The following is a 20,319-nucleotide window of genomic DNA, read 5'->3' as shown; positions in this document are numbered from 1 at the left end:
TACACGATACTGAAAAATCAGCATGTGAAATGAAATGAAATATTATTCTGTTCTACAGGATGATCATTTTGAAAAAAAAAGAAATGAAGAAATGGTCTGGTATGTACATGTTTGAAAGTGTACTGGCCCTTGGAAAGTATGTTGGAAACTTAAACCTGCCCTTGATGGAGGCAAGTGTCCAGGAAGGTGCTGGCTGAGGACTGGGCTGATTGCCAGACTGTCACCTCCAGCTCTGTCCACTGTCAGTGGGAAGGTTTTGCTTCCCTACTGGTAGAGCAAAGCCTTTTTCCAGTTGAGCAAGTAACTGTTATTTGTCCCCAGTAACAGACCCAAACCTTCTCTATGTATTTTAATGATATTCTTTTAATCTGGGCCCCTTAATATAGATTGTAAAGACATGTAAGTGAAAATGCCTCAAAGCCAAATGTGGTCCAAAGCACCCTTCCACAATGGAAAAAGCATTCCATTGCAGCTGATGCTAAAAGTTTATTCTGAAGCTCTGGCACCCTCCACATCTATAATAACCTGAAGGAATTGACCTTGTCATACAATACAGTTTAAGACTTTTTTCCCCCCTTCTCCAACATTTGCTGGCACATGTAGTTCCACTTCCTCCTGAGGCTGGGCTGCTGACTGTGGGCACAGAGGGAGTGTCTGCAAATGCAGAAGTGCACATGTATTCCTGGCCTCCCATTTCCAGGCCAGGCCTCTTGGACCACAGTGCAGAAATAGGGCACTGATTGCACTGTAGCTCTTTCAAACCCTGGCATGCACTTTAAACATCTGAATTATAAACTGATATATATTAGCTACAAAATGACTTTGCTCAGGAGCCTTCAGTAGGACAGGTTAATCTAGGCCAATGGAAGTCTGACAGAAGTTCAGGAAGCATCCCTTTTGTTCCTTACTAACAGAAAAAAATAGTTCCAGGAATTTTTCCTGTTCCCCTGCCCCCACCTTTCCCCATAAGGAAATTCCAGACTATCAAAAAGTTCTGTTAAGGGAGTTAATTATTCCACTTAGGAATTAGTGGCCATTGGATGCTCTTTGTGCTTTTCAAGAGCACCACAAATGGCTTTCAAAAAGTCAATGGAGCATAAGAAACTAAACTGCAATGGTGTTGCCAAATAAGTCATCCCATCAGTCTGCATGCTGAATTTAACACCGGATCATTTCCGAACGGATCGGGCAGATTCTCAAGTGTTGAGAACTGGCATGGAAATGTCCCAATTTATACATGCCAGGAATCTGGTCTGCTATTTCTACTTCATCTGGAGCTGAAGGATTTTATTTTATTGTAACTTTGAACACAGTTAAAGACAGCAATGATAAATTGCAGCTTCAGGAAGGCTGGGTCAGTTCTCATGAGAATGCAAGGAATTTTTTTGACATACAGATCTGTGATTTGCATGTAAAACATCAGCACATGGTAGAAAACAAACCATAAAAAAAAATTAATCTAACTTCCTATATGGAAGACATATATTTCTCCCCAGAGGTCTGAGGGTACTGTAAAAGCTTATGCAAAACATGAAAGTGTGTACATTCTATGTACAGCTAATACTTGTTGTAAACACTGATGTTTCGTGGTCTGAATCTCTAAATTTCTATTCCTGCCATACTGCACTTTGTTTTTCAATGAAGACAATCACTATAATCAGTTCAAAACTAATCTTGAAAAGAACACAAAGCTGAAAAGGTAATACCAAATCACTGTGCCTCTCTTTAATAATGTCTCAACATACAATCATGAAGCAGTTGGTAACAAATGAAGTCTTGGATAAAACAAGCAGTATAAAGACAAGTGTACTTTTGCATAGAACCCTATTGAACAAAAAACAGGTTTGAAAGATGAATTCTTTAGTAAGTGCCAAATGGTCCAGTTGATAGGAATGCATTTTGAAGCCATGGCTACACAGCCAGCAATTACAGAGGGTTGCAACTGCTGACCCTGCACATGCCAATCTTTTGGATACAATCCTCTGCACCATGGGTTTTACATCAAATGCTTGCCATATTTCTTGAAAACAAACTAAATAATTTGTATTTGGATGACTGTGGGACCCTGTAGGATGGAGAGCTGGCCTGACACTCCTTCACAGAACACCCTTCTTTAACCTCGCTGAAAACTGCCCTGGCTAAAACACCTGCTTGATGCCTATTCCCTACTGCTGGAATTTAAGTATTCTCTAAGACCAGAATTCAACAATACTAGCTAAAATGCTAGCATTTATCTTATCATGCTTGCTGCAATATGATAAGGTGCTAACTTTTGGAAAGTAATTCTACACTCCTTACTTGGGTGAAATCTCCACTGAAGGAAGTGAGTAGGGAGTGCAGAACAGCCCTTTGTACCATTGTTTTTAGAAATGCTGCCATTTACAGTTACAGTTAAGTAGTGAATTGTTTATTCAAGTAGACGGTGTCTCAGTGAAAATGTCTAGATAAAAGAATGCATATGTACAAGATCAGAAAAGGACCCCTCACCTCTGATTCAAAAAATAAATAGCTGGTTTAGATGGTTATTACTGGAACCTCATCTTTAAAGGAACACGAAAGTAATTTTTAGATTTTTGTCTTCTCTTTCAAAGGCTCATTGATGATGGAAATGTCTTTCAGAGTTCTGTGACATGCATGGGGTAGCTGGGAGGTGGATGTGATGGCAGTTTGATATTAAGGCGCCTGATATGACAGCTGTGGCAGAGCAAGTGGCCCTCCAAGGGGTAACAACGATGGCCTTCCTCATCATTGAGCTGCAAGCCACAGTCCTAGAAAGAACAGAGACATCCCAAATCAGTCACTCAGGCAGGACTCTCAAGAGCTGCTACTCTGTCCTGCACGGCCCCAAGAGCTCCCTCCCCACCCCCAAAGCCAGCAGCCTCCACAGCTCCTGGGAGGTGCACCCTGACCATCTCCCACTGACATTACTGAAATCCAACAGCACAGGCTATAGTAGTGACCAGCCTTTTTCACCACTGCTTCCCATTCTGGTCTCCTCTCCATCTAATAAATGGTGATGCAAATCAAAAGCCTAAAAGCAGGCCAGGGACCTGACAAATACAACCTGGAAGAGGCTCAAAAAGAGAAGGAGATAATTCTATAGCAAGGCAGTGAGCAAGATGTGGGGGAGCATAAGTAGAGAATGAGAGGGGAGGGGGAAAGGAAGGACAGGTGACATATTTATTTCTGGAGCAGGTCTACACTTTCTCTAATTTGGAATTAAAAGCACTTAAAGACTTCAATGCCAGTGGTCCACCTTTAGTGGAAATGCTGGTACCTCTGGGACTGACATGTAACTACAGACAGAGATAAGAGATAAGCAGAAAAGCAACTACCAGTGATCCTGCCTGCTGACTCATGTACACTGCACTAGAGACCATCCTGATTTCCAGCTGCCATCACTGTAATTCTGATGGCATTTGGAAATCTCTGAAGTTTGGTGCTCAGATTTCATGTTTCAAGTAAGTTAAATACTTAGAAATTATTACTGTCATCAGTTCTGAGAAAACAGAGATTCTGAGTATATATCTGTGCACTTAATAGAAAGAAAAAAAACCCAACAGAACAAACTGGGCATAGAGGTGGTTTTAGTACTGAAAACAAACGCAAAGCTTTTCACTGAACACAAAGTATAATTTCACAGCACAAGTTTAAATCCTCAAATTTTACAATTCTGAAATAAGACTGAAAATGGATTTTAAAGTAAGCCTTAAAACTGGAGTTTAGATTAGAGAGGTCTTAATCCAAGTATCTGCCAAGGTAATTTTCTGTGTATTGCTACATATTATACAATGATTTTATAACAACTTATACAAGATTTAAAACTAGAATTTACCAATTTCTGATGCCCTACACATGTGCCAAGTGTTTGTATCTTTTTCCCTCTCCAAAACTGAATTCCCTTTCTGCAAGGAGAAAGCCTGCCTTGTCAGTGGATTCCAGTTTCAGAACGGGGCTCAGTGATCTGCAAAAGGGCTTGAACTCCTCCACAGAAGTCAAGTGGTTGCACATGAAAGAGATGACACAGAAAAGCTGCAAAGTTTCCAGCCTAACCACTGGCTGTGTGTGGCCATCAGGTGAGGATGACATCAACAGCAGATGAGAAGTGGCTGCCTAAGTCACGGCAGCCTTTGCTAAAGTCTTCACATGCTTCAAAATGCTGGCACTCACTCTTCCAGCAGCACTGGGGGACAGCAGTGTACCCAAAGAGAGCCTGATCTGAGAGCATCAGGCAGTAACCCACCCCTGCTGACACATGGCTGACTCCTGATTCCTGTACATAAATGCACTCTGCCTTCCTGGGCAGATGTGGAGGCAGCTTGATTTGCCTCAAATGGGAAGGAGAATGGGGAAATGAATAATGAAACAGAACGGAAAATAAACCCCCAGTGGGACATTCCAGCATAAAGTCAATAGCCTGAGAGCAGGGGAGGGAGCTGTCATCTTAGGTGAAGCCTGCACAAAGCAATAGTTGGGGGAAGGAGGAGGCAAGTCCAGCTCTCCAAAATACTGCCATTTCCTGTGCCAATTTCTCTTGAAAAAGCAGCAGAAATGGATGTAGTATCAGGTGTCTGATGAAAGGAGATAGCTGAGTGGATGGGGCCTTCTTTCCATGTAGGTACAGAACATTTTAAGGTGCTCTGAATTTTGTTATTTTCTCTGTCAGTCAGAAGATTCTTTGTAAAACCTTTGCACAACAGTGCATGAAGGCAGCACTGCTGTGTTGTTACCCCTGGTGCTAACAGATCTGTGTGGATATTTATGTGCCATGCCAGAGTGCAAACCTAAAGTGTTCTGCACAATAAGTAACTACTCCCCAAAAAATGACAGAAAGTCATTGGTATCCCTGTCAATTTCCTAGTAAAGAATCAATACTCATTCAGCACTGAAAAACCAGATCCCCTAGAAACGCCACTCCTTCCTTGCACAGCCAATGTAAATTCAAGTCTCTTCAGAAGATCAGAGCTCTACAGAGTGTACCCAGAGATGAGGGAAAAGAGAACTGGCACGTACTCTGCTCACTCCCCATCTGGAACTATTGAGAAAATTCAACCCAACATACCAAGCCTAGATTTGAAGTTAATATATTGGGAAAAGCCCCACCAAAACTAATTCAGAGCTGGTGATGGCAGCACCACTTCCAGCCCAGGCAGCATTCACACCTTTGTCCTCCTCCAAGAGCTCTGGGGCAGAGCCCTACCTGCCCAGGAGTGCAAGAGGCAGGGAGTGCAGCCCTTGGTGTGAGTCAGGGTCCCCCCAAGGCAGAGCATGTCCCCCCAAATCAGAGCAGATTCCCCCAGAAGCAGAGCATGATCCCCCTGAGATAGAGCAGTCCCCCCGATGCAGAGCAGCCCCCCAGAGCAGAGCAGAGCAGCCCCCCAGAGCAGAGCAGCCCCCCCAGAGCAGAGCAGCCCCCCAGGCAGAGCAGAGCAGCCCCCCAGGCAGAGCAGCCCCCCAGGCAGAGCAGAGCAGCCCCCCAGAGCAGAGCAGCCCCCCCAGAGCAGAGCAGAGCAGCCCCCCAGGCAGAGCAGAGCAGCTCCCCAGAGCAGAGCAGCCCCCCCAGAGCAGAGCAGAGCAGAGCAGCCCCCCAGGCAGAGCAGCTGTGGGCGGGTGGGCACGTCCCGGGCTCACCTCGCAGTGGTAGCACTCCACGTGGTAATCCTTGTCCATGGACACCACCCGGATGGTCTCCTCGGAGCCCTGGGGGAGCAGACAGAAGGGGACAGTGCTGTGTAAGAGGCACGTTTTCAGTCCTCACTCACTGCACAGTGTTGCTTAGGAGAGCTGTTTCCCTGGCATGCCCTCTCCCCCCTGCAGCACAGCTCTGTGACCATGAGGCCTTGACCCTGGCACATGGCACTGCACCACTCCTCAGCTGGGCAGCAGCAGTCTGGGGGTCTGGCACATCCAAGCTGCACAGGTCATTTGGGAAGTGTAGCCAAAACCTCATCCTCAGAGAACAAATCAGTTTTGAAATCAAGTAGTCTTCCAAGGGCACCCAGGATCTGAACAAATTACCAGTCAAAAACCTGCTCATTGGGTAACTTTTCCTTGTATACATCCTGCTCTGTTTTCCAGGACTTGCATTCCTCTCAAACCATCTTCTGCACACTGTGTGTCCCCATAGGGACTGACATACCAGTCTGGCAGGTAATTACAGGCACAGGCCAAACCTCAGCCTGAGGGTGGGTGCAGCAGAGTTGTGCAATTCCTGGCTGAGCCCCAGGCCCTCCAGAGCAGCCAATACCCTTCTAGTAACCTCACAGGCTCTTTTCCTGATCCACTCTGAAGACAGAGCTCATTAAATTGGTTGCCTTGCATTGTTTCCAGTTCCAGGTGTGGTTAGAGCACCAGATATGATGTGGACTGTGTCTGAAAGAAGCTGTGGGCAAGTTAGCACCTGTACTACTAGACTTGAACTAACCTAAGAAATCTCCCTGGGAAAGAATATGGAGTGTGTACTGCTAGACATCAGGTGAGTCAGCACTATAACTGCCTTTTCTTTCTTTTTCTTTCTTTCTTGAAAAGAAAAAAACATTTTTAAAGACCCAAATTCAGTGACATTTACATAGAGGTTTTCTCATCACAGCCCATCAGGACAAGCAGTTCTGGTTCAGCCTTTATAGGGTTTTATTGGTTATATAAAACTTGGCCAATTAACAGAAATACTAATGACAAATGAGAGTGATGTGCAGAGTAATGGAGGTGGGCATGTGAGAGGCTCTAGCATCAGGCTTCACTGGGGCACAGCAGCTTTCAGGAGGGAAGTTCTGGCCCTGTAAACATGACTGGAGGAGAAGCAGGGAGATGTTGAGGCCTTTGTTTACAAATGAGCTGGTCAGTGACCTCAGCAAAGGCAACTCAGAGGGTCCTGCAGCCACCAGAGCATGAGGGAGCCCCACTCTGGGCTACTTGTGCCAATAACACTGTCAGACTGAGCTTGCAAGCAGGTTTCACCTCGTTACATTTTTATTGTTGCCTTTTCCAACCCCTTCAAGAAGTTTTGTTCCATGTCCATGACCTAAGGACGACAGACTGTATGGCCTTCTCCCAGGGTCAGGGTAACCATCAGATGTCTTTTCAAAGGCTTTTACTCCCTGAGTTGTTCTTGGAGCCCCAGTCAGTGTTTTCAATTAAATGAGGTTTCTAACAGATTAGTGAAGACCTGGAAAGCACCCTAAAGATATAAAGTACTATGCTGGAGTAATATGACTATTACAACCTCTGGGAATGTTTGGGAGGGCCTTTACTGCTGAACTGTATTTAATTTAGTATCTAACATAGTACAGATTCTGGGAGAGGAAGGCAAACCCTTTAGTGTGTTTTTAGAAAATGCCCATATGCCAAGAGCTGTTTTCCCTCAGAGTCAGTGCATGTTAACACTTACCTGTGCTGGGAGGATGGGCTGGTTACAGGAAGCACATTTTGGTGCAAAAACCCTAGGGTGCAAGAAGAAATTGTTCCAATCACATTTAAAATATCTTCAAAAAGTAGAACCAAGGCAGCCATTCTAATCATGCCTTGTTTTTGGTAAAATGGAGATCCACAGGATTTGAAACATCTAACTGTTTGATGATATTCAATGAAAAGGAGATTTGGGAAAAGCTGATCTACCCTAACTTTATTGTTAGGTCTTCCCGACCTTGAGGCATAGTGAATCCACCCCTCTTCCTGAATATGCCATTTTTCTTTCCTTCCTTTATTTATAAAACCATTCTAATTCCAGAGTCTTGATGCTTGATGCTACAAAGCAGCTCCTGACTTAGTGACTGCCACTCTCTGACATCAGAAAGACATGACCATGCTAAACAGGAGAGGGGCTGATTGTGGCCAGAATCTACCAGCTAAATACACAAATGGCCTCATGGTCCACAGCTGCTTTTTATGACAGTCACTGGGCCAACACTCACTGTGTCCTTGTAACACAGACAGACTGGCACCAATAGGGTTGAATTCAAGGTGATTGACTCCTGCTGCATAACTGAGTTATTGGTTAACTGGAGCTGAGAGCAGGATCCCATTACCTTTGATTGGAACCAAAAGCAATCTCTTAAATTCTACCTTTTGTCAGGTAAGGCTCAAATTGTCCTAACACTATCTGTTAATTATGTCTGCTGTCTCAGTTAACAAACCTTACACCCATGTCAAGCACTGCCAGAACCTCTGCCCTTGAACCAGCCAGCAGAACCTACCAACTCTTGCAGAAGTGGCCTGGTATAATTAGTGTTGGTTGTCCTGAAAGAAGTAGAGGAACAGCCCCAAGAAAAGCATCCTATGACAAAATTTGATTTTCAGCCTCACTTGGCCACTGCACTGTGCCCATGACATACTACTTAACAAACCTTAAAGTATTTTACAAATTCAACACATGAAGGAAGCAGTTTAGGGACATGTGAACAAATAGGAGTGACCTTTTTATCTAGCACAAGGCTTATATCATCAATGATTTAACTGTGTAATTTTTCTGAGCATGCAGTGCATTTGTGTACTCACGTATGGTAGTCTTTGACACAGTAAATATTGTTTTCCACATCTACAGTGAAGGGGACTCCATCCAAACACTCGTTACACACCACACAGCGGAAGCAGCCAGGATGGTAGGACTTCCCAAGGGCCTGTAAGATCTTATGACGCCAACAACAAAATAAGTGGATGCATGATTACATGAGATATTCTCTCCCTATAAACTGCTGTGTCTCTCTCATTCTTAATAATGACAGTGAGAAAATCATTTCAGGATGAAATTACCACTCTGCAGATTTGTCAGCAAGGGGCCTCTTAAAACAATCAACTTGCTTATTTTAGTGAGTTTCAATATGCTCTCAATGAAGAGCAAGAGCTGAAAAACAGGCTAAGCCCATCAGCTTCAGCTCTGCAGGGCCACTACTGTCCATGGAAATTAAAAATGGCTTCACCACTTCTGGGGAAATCCCAAATACAAGTTACTGGGATATAGAGTTACTTTACAAAACTTAACAGATTGTGACAGACGGAGTCCAAACTGGTCATTAATCAAAAAGTTAAATAACAAAACAAGCAAATAAGGAGGTCCCTCTTTATTAACTAAGGATCCTAATCTCCCAGAGTTACTGATTGGTTATCACTCAGTCATAGGGGCCCATTGGCTTCTGATAGAAGTCCATCTCTGTCCATACATTTGGATACTGATCCATGCACTGGCCAGGCTTTTCCCATGCTGACCTTCCCTACTGAATTTTAAAGGTTTCAAGGAAAGTTCTGATGCAGCCTTGGCTGCACTGCTACAGACACTCCTGACACCCTTGTATGTAACACTCAGTGTGGTACTAGAGCATTGAGGAGGCGGCTGCAAGCCCATGAACAAGTCCCTGGGAAGAGTGAGACACAGTTATTACTTTCAGGCAGCTCTCAACAGGTTCTAAGACCAATTCCATACATTTTGGGTGTAAGAAGAATCTTTGGAAGGTAATTTCAAAATTTCAGCTGCTACCGCAGTGCTCAACTTGGAGCTGCTGGGAAGCTTGAGATGAAAAATCTACACAGACCAAGCTCTAAAAACCCCATAGGTGATTCTATGAATAAAGATCAAACCAAGAGGAAACAAGAACAGAGAAAAAGAGGCCAATTTAATTTAACCTTTTCTTCATTGTCTGATGAAGCACTGTAGTTCAGTGAGTGGCATCAGACTCTGGTTGACTACTAAGGCCAGTCTGAGCCAGAGCCAGTTCACTGTGCTGCGCTTGGTACAGCTGCAGCAATGTGTTGTGGTGCCAGCCTGGCACAGCAGTGCAGCCACAGGCACTGAGCAGAGGGCAGCTCCATACTCAACCATGCACTGCCCCTGCACTGCCCTGCACTGCCCCTGCACTGCCCCTGCACTGCCCCTGCACTGCCCTGCACTGCACAGCTCCTGCACTGCACTGCCCTGCACTGCCCTGCACAGCCCCTGCACTGCCCCTGCACTGCCCTGCACTGCCCTGCACTGCCCTGCACAGCTCCTGCACTGCCCCTGCACTGCCCTGCACTGCCCCTGCACTGCCCCTGCACAGCCCCTGCACTGCCCTGCACTGCACTGCACTGCCCCTGCACAGCTCCTGCACTGCCCCTGCACTGCCCCTGCACTGCCCCTGCACAGCTCCTGCACTGCCCTGCACAGCCCCTGCACTGCCCTGCACTGCCCCTGCACTGCCCCTGCACTGCCCCTGCACAGCTCCTGCACTGCCCTGCACTGCCCTGCACTGCCCTGCACTGCCCCTGCACTGCCCCTGCACTGCACTGCACTGCCCTGCACTGCCCTGCACAGCCCCTGCACTGCCCTGCACTGCCCCTGCACTGCCCCTGCACTGCACTGCACTGCCCTGCACTGCCCTGCACAGCTCCTGCACTGCCCCTGCACTGCCCTGCACAGCCCCTGCACAGCCCCTGCACTGCCCTGCACTGCACTGCACAGCCCCTGCACTGCACTGCACAGCCCCTGCACTGCACTGCACTGCCCCTGCACTGCCCCTGCACAGCCCCTGCACTGCCCTGCCCTGCACTGCACTGCCCTGCACTGCCCCTGCACAGCTCCTGCACTGCCCTGCCTGCCCCTGCACTGCCCCTGCACTGCCCTGCACAGCCCCTGCACTGCCCCTGCACTGCCCCTGCACAGCCCCTGCACTGCCCTGCACAGCCCCTGCACTGCCCTGCACTGCCCTGCACTGCACTGCCCCTGCACTGCCCCTGCACAGCTCCTGCACTGCCCCTGCACAGCCCCTGCACTGCCCTGCACAGCCCCTGCACAGCTCCTGCACAGCCCCTGCACTGCCCTGCACAGCCCCTGCACAGCTCCTGCACTGCCCCTGCACAGCCCCTGCACTGCCCTGCACAGCTCCTGCACTGCCCTGCACAGCCCTGCACAGCCCCTGCACAGCCCCTGCACTGCCCTGCACAGCCCTGCACAGCCCCTGCACTGCACTGCACTGCACTGCCCCTGCACAGCCCCTGCACTGCCCCTGCACAGCCCTGCACTGCCCCTGCACTGCACTGCACTGCCCCTGCACAGCCCTGCACAGCCCTGCACTGCCCCTGCACAGCCCCTGCACTGCCCTGCACAGCCCCTGCACAGCCCCTGCACAGCCCCTGCACTGCCCTGCACAGCTCCTGCACTGCCCCTGCACTGCCCTGCACAGCCCCTGCACAGCCCCTGCACTGCCCTGCACAGCCCCTGCACTGCACTGCACAGCCCCTGCACTGCCCTGCACTGCCCCTGCACAGCCCCTGCACTGCCCCTGCACAGCCCTGCACTGCCCCTGCACTGCACTGCACTGCCCTGCACAGCCCTGCACAGCCCTGCACTGCCCCTGCACAGCCCCTGCACTGCCCTGCACAGCCCCTGCACAGCCCCTGCACAGCCCCTGCACTGCCCTGCACAGCTCCTGCACTGCCCCTGCACTGCCCTGCACAGTCCCTGCACAGCCCCTGCACTGCCCTGCACAGCCCCTGCACTGCCCTGCACAGCCCTGCACAGCCCTGCACTGCCCTGCACAGCCCCTGCACTGCCCTGCACAGCCCCTGCACAGCCCCTGCACAGCCCCTGCACTGCCCTGCACAGCCCCCTGCCTGCACAGCCCCTGCCTGCCTGCACAGCCCCTGTACAGCCCCTGCACTGCCCTGCACAGCCCCTGCACTGCCCTGCACTGCCCCTGCACAGCCCTGCACAGCCCCTGCACAGCCCCTGCACTGCCCTGCACTGCCCTGCACTGCCCTGCACAGCCCTTCACAGCCCCTGCACAGCTCCTGCACAGCCCCTGCACTGCCCTGCACTGCCCTGCACAGCCCCTGCACTGCCCTGCACAGCCCCTGCACAGCCCCTGTACTGCCCCTGCACTGCCCTGCACAGCCCCAGCTCTGCCCCAGGCCAGCACATGGCAGTGTTGGCCTGCACTCCCCTCTCATGCAGGGACCTGCTGGAATTAGCCCAATAGGAGTGTTTGATGAATGCTGAATTCCTGGAGCTCCCAGAACTGTTTCCTTTTGTCAGAGCACACTTGCTGATGGGAGAGAGGCAGACAAGCACCTGCCAAGCTTCCAGCTACTGAGCTCCACCAGTGAGATATTATGGACTCTTGCCTGGGATTCTGCAATTAAGGGCCTGCTCAAAGTATGCAAGTCAGGATACCCCTCCCCCTCCCAGCATGACACAACTCTAGAAATTTGCTGTTGGGCTAAAACGAACAATATCCTTGTCCAACCAGTGGTGCCAGGATATGAGCCAGAATCCTCATTAGTGAAGTCTCTGTTGCAGCTCTGAACCTCTGTGTGCAACACAACAGCTACTTCTCTTCTGCACTCTGAGGTTCATGCACGTTTGAAAGCAGAAGGAAAACAGATACACTACAGGATCTGCCCTTCTTCATTGTGGAAACCATTTTGTTTGGGAATTTCTGCTTAGGAAGAGCTCAGAAAACTCTTCCTACTTTCACCCATTGAAATGATGCCAGCAGTATCTGGCCAACCCAAAGCCCTTTGATTTTTTTATTATGAAAGTAACTCTGACTACTGGCTCCCTACAAATCCCAGTGGCAATAAAGCATTTTAAATGATGTGGAGTGAGCAACAGAGGGCAAACAAAGCAAGTCACAGAGCAGGTGACAAACCTCAAGGACTATTGGTAATGTCCCTCTCTGATGTACCCCAGTTTCCACCCACTACTCTGAGCTCTTGTTATCTAGTGTCTTACAGAGCACACACACCATGTCCCATTACCATGTTCTCACACAAAATTGTGCTGTACTTTCCCCCTTTAGTATTAAAACTCTGTTTTATTTTAACTCACAAATGGCAGAATAACAGCCTTCCATATTTTTAGGTAGAAAAGAAGCCCAACTCTTTTTACTTAATAGCAATAATAGAGCATGAAGGTATTTTTATTTACTGCCTCAGTTTCAAGAACTCTATTGACAGCAGTGAAGACACAATACCAGCCTGGGTAGGGAAAAGCTGATGTCTCACAAAGCACTTCCCAAGTTACCCATCATTAGGAGTTTAGGTGTCTTACCATTTCCATTATGAGGTGTCCACAAACAAAGCACTTGTCTGCAGTTTGCTGAAAACCTGAATACTGTTAAAAGGACAGAAAAGAAAGGATCATTAGTAGCCACTCCTCCAGCTATAGAAATACCTTTTAGGTGAAGGCTGTGCTATTTGCCAGCCTGTGCTGTGTATGACACAGGTTTGGGAGACAGTGATTCAGAAGCCTTTGCTCAGCTCTAGCAGCATGTTCAGACACCAGTTTGGCCTTCTGATCCACTCAATATTTCCACTGAGATTCCCAATGTATCCGTATTATTCTAAATTTGATTTTTTAATTTTTTGAAGTCTATATGGAAAGTTTTTGTTTGATGCATGGAAATTAGCTTGAATTGACTCTTGTGGGGGTTGTTTTAAATAACATAGGACTCACCTCCCAAGTTCTGCTCAAATTAGTGACCTCAGACTTTGGACCTACATTTCACTCAGTGCTATTTGCAAGTTAGAAAAATGAAGACAGGCCCAAGAAGGATTCAGCTGCCTTGTGGACACCAAGCCTTCCAGCCAGGGAAGATCCAGCAGTGCACTCACAGGAGCTTGGGCTCACTGCACAGTGAGGGCAGCAGTAAGGCACCTCAGAAAGGTGGTCAGTGCCAAGGGCAGGGCTGATGCTTTGCCTGCTTGGGACCAAAGCTCTGTGACCACTCTGCTGAGTGGTCCTGTCCTTGTCTTTGTGTTCCCAAAGCAAGTCCTGTTTCAGATGCAAAGTTGTGCTTTTAGCCCTTGGTTTTGGGGTACAGAAAAACCATTCAGGTTATCAGACTGACCTGCCAAACCACAGCCTACAAACAAGAGACATGTTCCTGAGGAGCTCCAGCCATGTCCATTTGAAACTGGAGTTTGCAGGGGCTGAACTCACCCTCTGCAGCCCCATCCCAGCTGAGAGCTGTGTGTGCACCATCCTGCCAGGGGGAAGGGGTGCCCACCCACCTGGGGGTGTTGCTGCTCTTCCAGCAGAGCACATTTCATGCTTTAGCTGCACAACATAAAAGATGAGGAAGGGGAGGATGAAGGCAAAGCAGACTCTGCTCCCAGAACACAGGTTAATTGGCTCAGGCACCTAATGCATCCTCTGAGCCCCAACAGAGTGTATCTCTTGCTCCATTGCCCCCTGGTTTAGTGGGGATTAACTGTCCCCTCACATCAAAAGCCTGTGGTTCCCTGCCTGGAGCTGCCATATGTTTTCCTTTTTATTGGAGTGAGGGGATTACATGTTATGTTGGATCAATAGTTTGGAGACAAAATTATTGTTGCTATGCAACAAAGTGATTATGAAGGCAGAGGTCTCTTGGACACTTTGATGTGCCCAGAAGTCAGTAATGATATAGCAGCTGTCACAGCCCAAAACTTCGTGTGCCCTAAGAAGCACAGCTCATGCAGTCCTAATGAACTTTGAAACTTCCCTGGAAGAGATCAGGGTATAGAGGAAGACAAATGCAGAGGCAGGCAGCCCTAGCTGTCTATTTCTGCAAGATATAACTTATATTGGTTTTTCATTCTCCTTACTGATGCAGAAAAAAGGTCTCACTGCTTGGGAAGTTTCTTGGCTGCTCTGTAGCTGAGTAACCCTCTGGCTAGACTGCTTCCTAGGGCTGGGAACTCCAGGCTTACTGAAACAGGTGGGCAGGTCCTAGTGACACAGACAGCAGAGGATTAACAACAGCACAAACCCAGCTAATTCTAAAATCCTGCTGGAATGAATTTACCAGTACCATCTGGCTGTCATTTGATAAGGAATGCAAAGGAGCATTCACCCAGCTATTGATTAAGAGGGGACATTATTCCCCAGGAAGAAAATGGCATAGTGGTCAGATTAATGGCATTTATTGCTAACTAGATTTTCATAAATTATACTGTTTGTCAGAAAGAAAGGCTTTGCTGACACAAAATCACTCTTTATATAACTAACCCTATTAAATTAAAACCATGATTTGTTTTTAACAAGAGAATTGTTATAAGTCAAACACATCCAGAACTGGATTACCCCATTAAGAAGACTTTGCAAAATGGCAGTAACAGCAGTGACAAAATATTTCATGGGCTCAGGGAACTGTCCTTTACCACTGCACTCTTCTCTCTCCTGGTCACAGGGTCAATCCCAGACACACTAAGGCCTGGTTCAGTGAGATCAGGGTTTTGGATCCAGGTCTGCTTGTGTTTTAAATCTATTTGAACTGGAAAAGAATGACAGCCTCACTGCAGCAGCAGCAGCACTGTTTTCTACAGGATGGCAATGCTGTGGACACTGCTGCTAAAAGCAATAAATTACTTTCTCAACATTTCTGGAGCTTACTGTAAACTGCTTCTTTGCACTGTTTGATCCTGATTTGGAGTGTTCAAACAGGGCTACTGTACTAAGCTTTGAATTTTAGATGCAGAATTCAAAAGTCTTCAAACACTAATTAAAATTGTCAACGTTTGTCTTTGAAGCGGTCGATTATTAACAGCCTTCCCAGATCCTGTATGTGCAGCAGGAGAGCTGTTGGGACTTGCTCCAGACTGCAGACAAGGCAGAACTCTTCTTTATCGTTCTCAGCACACCAGGAGCCTCCCAGGGTGGGCTCCCAGCATGGCTGGCAGGGAGAAGCATCCCAGAGCTTGGGAGCAGGTAACAGAGGGGAGAAGGTTTTGCTACACAGATTGGAGCCTTTCTCAACACTGGCAGAGTAGGAGGAGTAAAAAGAGCTTTTGAGCACAGCAGCCCCATTCCCAATCTGGAGAGGTGAAAAACAGGCTGAGGTGAAGCAGTGAAGTGACACAGGCTGATAGGCAAGAACCTCATGGAGCAGCCAAATGTCAGCTCTGGTTCCTGCTCTCCTGGTATTCACAGGCACAATTTCATTCAGGATCTAAGCAGTGTGGGGCTCTATTCTAGCCCTACTCTGTGCCAGGTTCTTCAAAAAAAGGATTTTATTGGCAGAGCAGTAAAGTGATGTAAATGCAGACCAAATTCAGTCTGGATGGAAAAAGTCAGAAGTCTATGGACACTCTGTATCCACAACAAATGGGAAGTGTAATTTTGAACTCTCCCTAATATTCATCACAGATACTCCTTAAGCAGGTATAAAAACACTGAGAGAAGTTGTTATTGAAAGATCAGCTCTGAAATTCAAAGCTGAAAATTGAGTGTTACCCTTTACTCTCCCTTCTGTGACTGGGCACACCAGGATGCAAAGAAAACAAAGTGCAAGTTGAAGAGCTGGCATATTATTTTTTCTGATTTCTTAGTCAGGTCTCAACTGTTTTCTCCCTTATTTACCTTGTCATTGTCTTCTCTACCAGGATAATAGAATCCCATTTTATATGCACAAATCAAGACGTTGTAATTTAGCTTCTCAATGATACTTATTTTATATAAGACTCTGGGAAACGAAATAAACCTTGAGAAATATGTTAATTACATTAGAATAAAAGGGTAAAAATAAAGTAGAAGACTTGGCTGGCTGAACTTTTCTTTTGTTTGCTGTCCAATGTACTTTGATTATCCAACAGGGAAAAAAAACCCAAAAAAACTCTCTAATGATTCTGTCCAAGAGTTCAATATAAGAGGAAAACAAGACCCCTCCTACCCTGAATATTTAGGCCTGTTAGTATCCTCCTGTAATAATCTTGAGATTTATAACTCTTTTCTCTAATATGCAATATATCTAAAAGAAATTAACAATGAATTTTGAGCATATAATGAACAATTATGCATGGAGGATAATCCCACCAAGTACTATGAGATTTGTACTGCCTCTTCTCAGTCCTGTACCAAATATTGGTTGGGTCTTTTAAAGTTTGATGCTCCCATCATGATTTTCAAAAGAAAAACATTCAGAAAATAGTGTGCCTGAAAAAGGCTTCAGGACCCAAACTTTCTACCTTAGGCAATGTCAGGCCTTTGAAAAGACATGTCACTGCTCCTCCCTCACATGCCTGACCGTGCCCAAGGAGGGGCTGCTGCTCTTCCCTGCTGTTACCCACTCAGCAAAACAAAACCTTCCTCCTGGAAACAGACCCTGGAATCTCATTCAGGCCCATTTGCCTCTTTGATGAGGATGTTCAAAACCTGCTGAAGGTTTGTGCAAGCAGAGTGAGTGGGTTACATTTCAGTGGGTGTGGCAGCTGCTGCCCCGGTAATGGTATGAAGCTGTAAAATCTCCAATTCACTGTGCAGCACTGCAAAGTCACCCAACGGGGCTGCTCAGCCCAGGCTCGGGATTCCTACTCTTTTAGGCTTTAGGAGCTTTTGAGTAGGATGATAAGGGAGTTTATGCCAAAATGCTTCAGGCATTTAATTCTGAAAACTAATTTCTGAATTGGGTGCTATGTTAATAATGTATTCCAACCCCAGGCTGCCTGTAATCCCTCCCAGACTCTCTGCTCCTTGGTTTCCCATTAGCAGAGCATCTGTCTTCTCACTGCTGCATTGTTTGCTCTCTGCATGGGACCCTTACTACATGGGACACAACAATGTAAGAAATTCATGGGATCGCATTAAGAGAGGCAGCAAATATCAAATTTGGTTTCATGCAGATGGGGTTTTGTTGTTGTTTTTCACACACATATTGAAATGCAGAGATTAAAATGAACTGGACAAAATGGGGCCTTCTCAGGCTCAAAGATAAAGGAGCCTCGTGGCAGGTGACAGATTAACTAAAGGAAAATAGTCCAGAACTTTACTCTTCATCCTGCTGAATCCCTTTCATATATTCTGTTGCTTCACTCTGTCTTGCTGTCTGTGAGGAAACCCTACACAGCAGTTTGCCTTCTTGCTTCTCTCTTTCCACTTTGTTATATTTGAAGGACAAGGACGGGGCAAGGAGGGGCTCCACGCTCTGCACAGAGGTGGCAGGTGGTCTGGCCAGGCACAAAACTCAGGAATTCAGCTGATCCTGAACTCTGCCTCTCCACTCAGGCATTTTATAGCCCCGGAGAAGAGACCAGCCATTCACATCCTACAGCACCTACAGGAACCCTGGGCGGGCACTCACCAAGGCTACTTGCTGTGTGATTAATTAGGAGCCACTAATGATTTTCCTACCTAGATCTTCCTTTAACAAACTCCTGTGGGAGCTTCACAGTGACAATGATCAAGAAAAAAAGGCTGAATCAACAGTTTTAATTCTGCATCATCTACAGAGCCCAGCATTTACTGCCTTGATTCCCACTGTAAAGCACTTCACACTGCATAGGGCTATACTCTGCTGCAGGTTGTTTACTGCCACTGCTACCATCTACTGCATACACTGAAACTGTTTACACAAGAACTGATCTTCCTGGAAAAAAAAATTATCTGGATTTTATTCCAAGCAGTTGTTGAAAGATTTCAATTCAGAACATAAGAGCAGCTAATACCAACGTTTATTAGCAAAGTGGAAACACGCCACTTTCTCACATGGGTCTTTTTCTAACCCTCCCATAGAAAAAAATTAGTACTGTCTGCTTACAAGTGTTTGGCAGGAGTTAAGACATAATTAGAAAGAGCTCTAGTTCTTTTAAGTGTGCTTCAGTTATTGTAATTTATTTTTCAATGAATTATTAAGAAAAATGGATATAATCTGACTATTTAGATCACCATCTCAAGAGGGAACAGGGGAGTGATTATCTGGCATGAAACCAACTGGACTTCCTAACAGGCACTTCCAAATTCCACCAGCAAATGTAACACACAGGGTAGTTACACAAGGTGATCAGTAGTGATGCATCTCAGAAAAAAACTGTCTCTGCTTTTCCTTGTGCCATGTCCCAGAGAGTGATGCCTGTGACTCATTCAACAATCTGCCACCCAGTTCAGGAAATGCTGAGTGTCCTGTTAGTGAACACAGACCTTACAGACACACTGCAATTTCACTGCTTTATCTGCATCATCACCTGGGCCTGGGTACGGCCTGTGTATTGCTCTTTCATAAACCTGAGATGTCTCAGCACCACAGCTGGTTTCCTCTTGTGGCCCCAGTGGTGTCCTGCACATGGTGCTCACAGCCTTCACCCTCAGCTTCTCTCATTCTTTACAGGCTTCAGCTTTAAAACTTTGTCCTCTGGGGTGAATCCCTGGGAGAAAACCCAGATGCCCCCTGAAGAGAAGGGGACTTCTGCCACCAGCTTCAATGGACTTGTATATTCTTGATCCAGGATACAGCACTCTGGAATTGGGATGCAGTAAGAGGCAAACCCAGACTGATCTCTGCATACTCTTCATGCTGATTCACATCCAAGTCTGAAGTGCAGACCAGGCCAGTTTTTGACCAATATTCCTAGATAGTATGAAACTTGAATTTTAAGCCCACTTGTAGGTTTGACCCAATGTTTCAATTCAGAAAACTCCAATTAATCATTATTACTGTCAAATTCCCTTATAAAATAAACCCCACTGGCATACTACAAACTTAGGGAAAACTAAGGAAGGAAAATATTAAAATTTTTTTGGCAGGGAGGGGCTGGAGCAAGACAAACACAAGCAGCAACATGACTGCACTCCCTCATGCCCCAATTGGGAACTTGCTATAAACTGTCTGCCTTTGTTTTCAGTCACAGCATCTGGGAGCACAGCAATGCTTGGCATTCATGATGCCTCTGGAACCTTCTCTCTCAACCTAGAGCAACCAGCAGCTTGAAAATACTCATAGAGTTCTCTATGCTTCTGTACATCAGGAATATTGCAGCAAATCCCTTTTTAAGCTTTGATTCCATCAGTCTTTAAGCATATCACTGAACTCCCATGTCTGTCTGTTCTGTGACTGAAGTATGGCTTCCAATAGCAAGTCTCCAAAATACATCCTCCCAGTTATCTAGAGCTCCATGTGCTCTGTGATTCCCATTAGACTGGAAATGGACACAAGCTGCAGCTTCAATCATTCACCTTTCAACTGAGGCTGTTTTCTTCTAAGAGTCTCACTTAGCAGAAATGGGCTCTCTAACTAATGCACCAGTCCCAGGGCTCCCTCCCAAGGGGGACTTCCAAACATTTATAGTCACTGAGATGGAAAATCAAACCTCTGACTCCAGCTGACACCAGCTTCCATTACACTAAATAAAAACTATCTTCTGAGGGCCCAGCAAGTGGGACAGGACATTTCCCACACTGCCAGGCTTGGAAAACAGCATGTGCACAAACTGAGAAGAAAAGCCTCATTAGTATTAATATTTACATTGCAGCCATGCCCAGGGGCCCTGGCTGGGGTAAGGAGATGAAGGTGCAAGCCCTGCTCTGCCCATCACTCCTGAGGTGATATCCTGCCCCTTCCTCCAGGAACGGCTGAGCATTCTCACTTCTGGCCCTGCACA

At 46.8% G+C, this 20,319-nt stretch overlaps 1 protein-coding gene across 1 annotated transcript in view; it reads right to left on the bottom strand.

Annotated features, from left to right (window-relative positions):
* Positions 1-358: 358 nt before the first annotated feature.
* The window catches only part of WTIP (WT1 interacting protein), an 82,195-nt gene continuing 62,234 nt past the window's right edge, over positions 359-20,319 (bottom strand). Inside the window, exons 4-8 of the mRNA XM_079316203.1 lie at positions 13,019-13,081; positions 8,494-8,624; positions 7,388-7,439; positions 5,632-5,700; positions 359-2,768 (exon numbers count right to left, since the gene is read on the bottom strand). Coding sequence (XP_079172329.1) covers positions 2,616-2,768; positions 5,632-5,700; positions 7,388-7,439; positions 8,494-8,624; positions 13,019-13,081 — 468 coding nt within the window. The 3' untranslated portion in view covers positions 359-2,615. The remainder of the gene's footprint in view (positions 2,769-5,631; positions 5,701-7,387; positions 7,440-8,493; positions 8,625-13,018; positions 13,082-20,319) is intronic.

Source organism: Erithacus rubecula, assembly GCF_903797595.1.
Source record: "Erithacus rubecula genome assembly, chromosome: 12".
Lineage (NCBI taxonomy): Eukaryota > Metazoa > Chordata > Aves > Passeriformes > Muscicapidae > Erithacus > Erithacus rubecula.
This window is presented reverse-complemented; position numbering and strand designations above follow the sequence as displayed.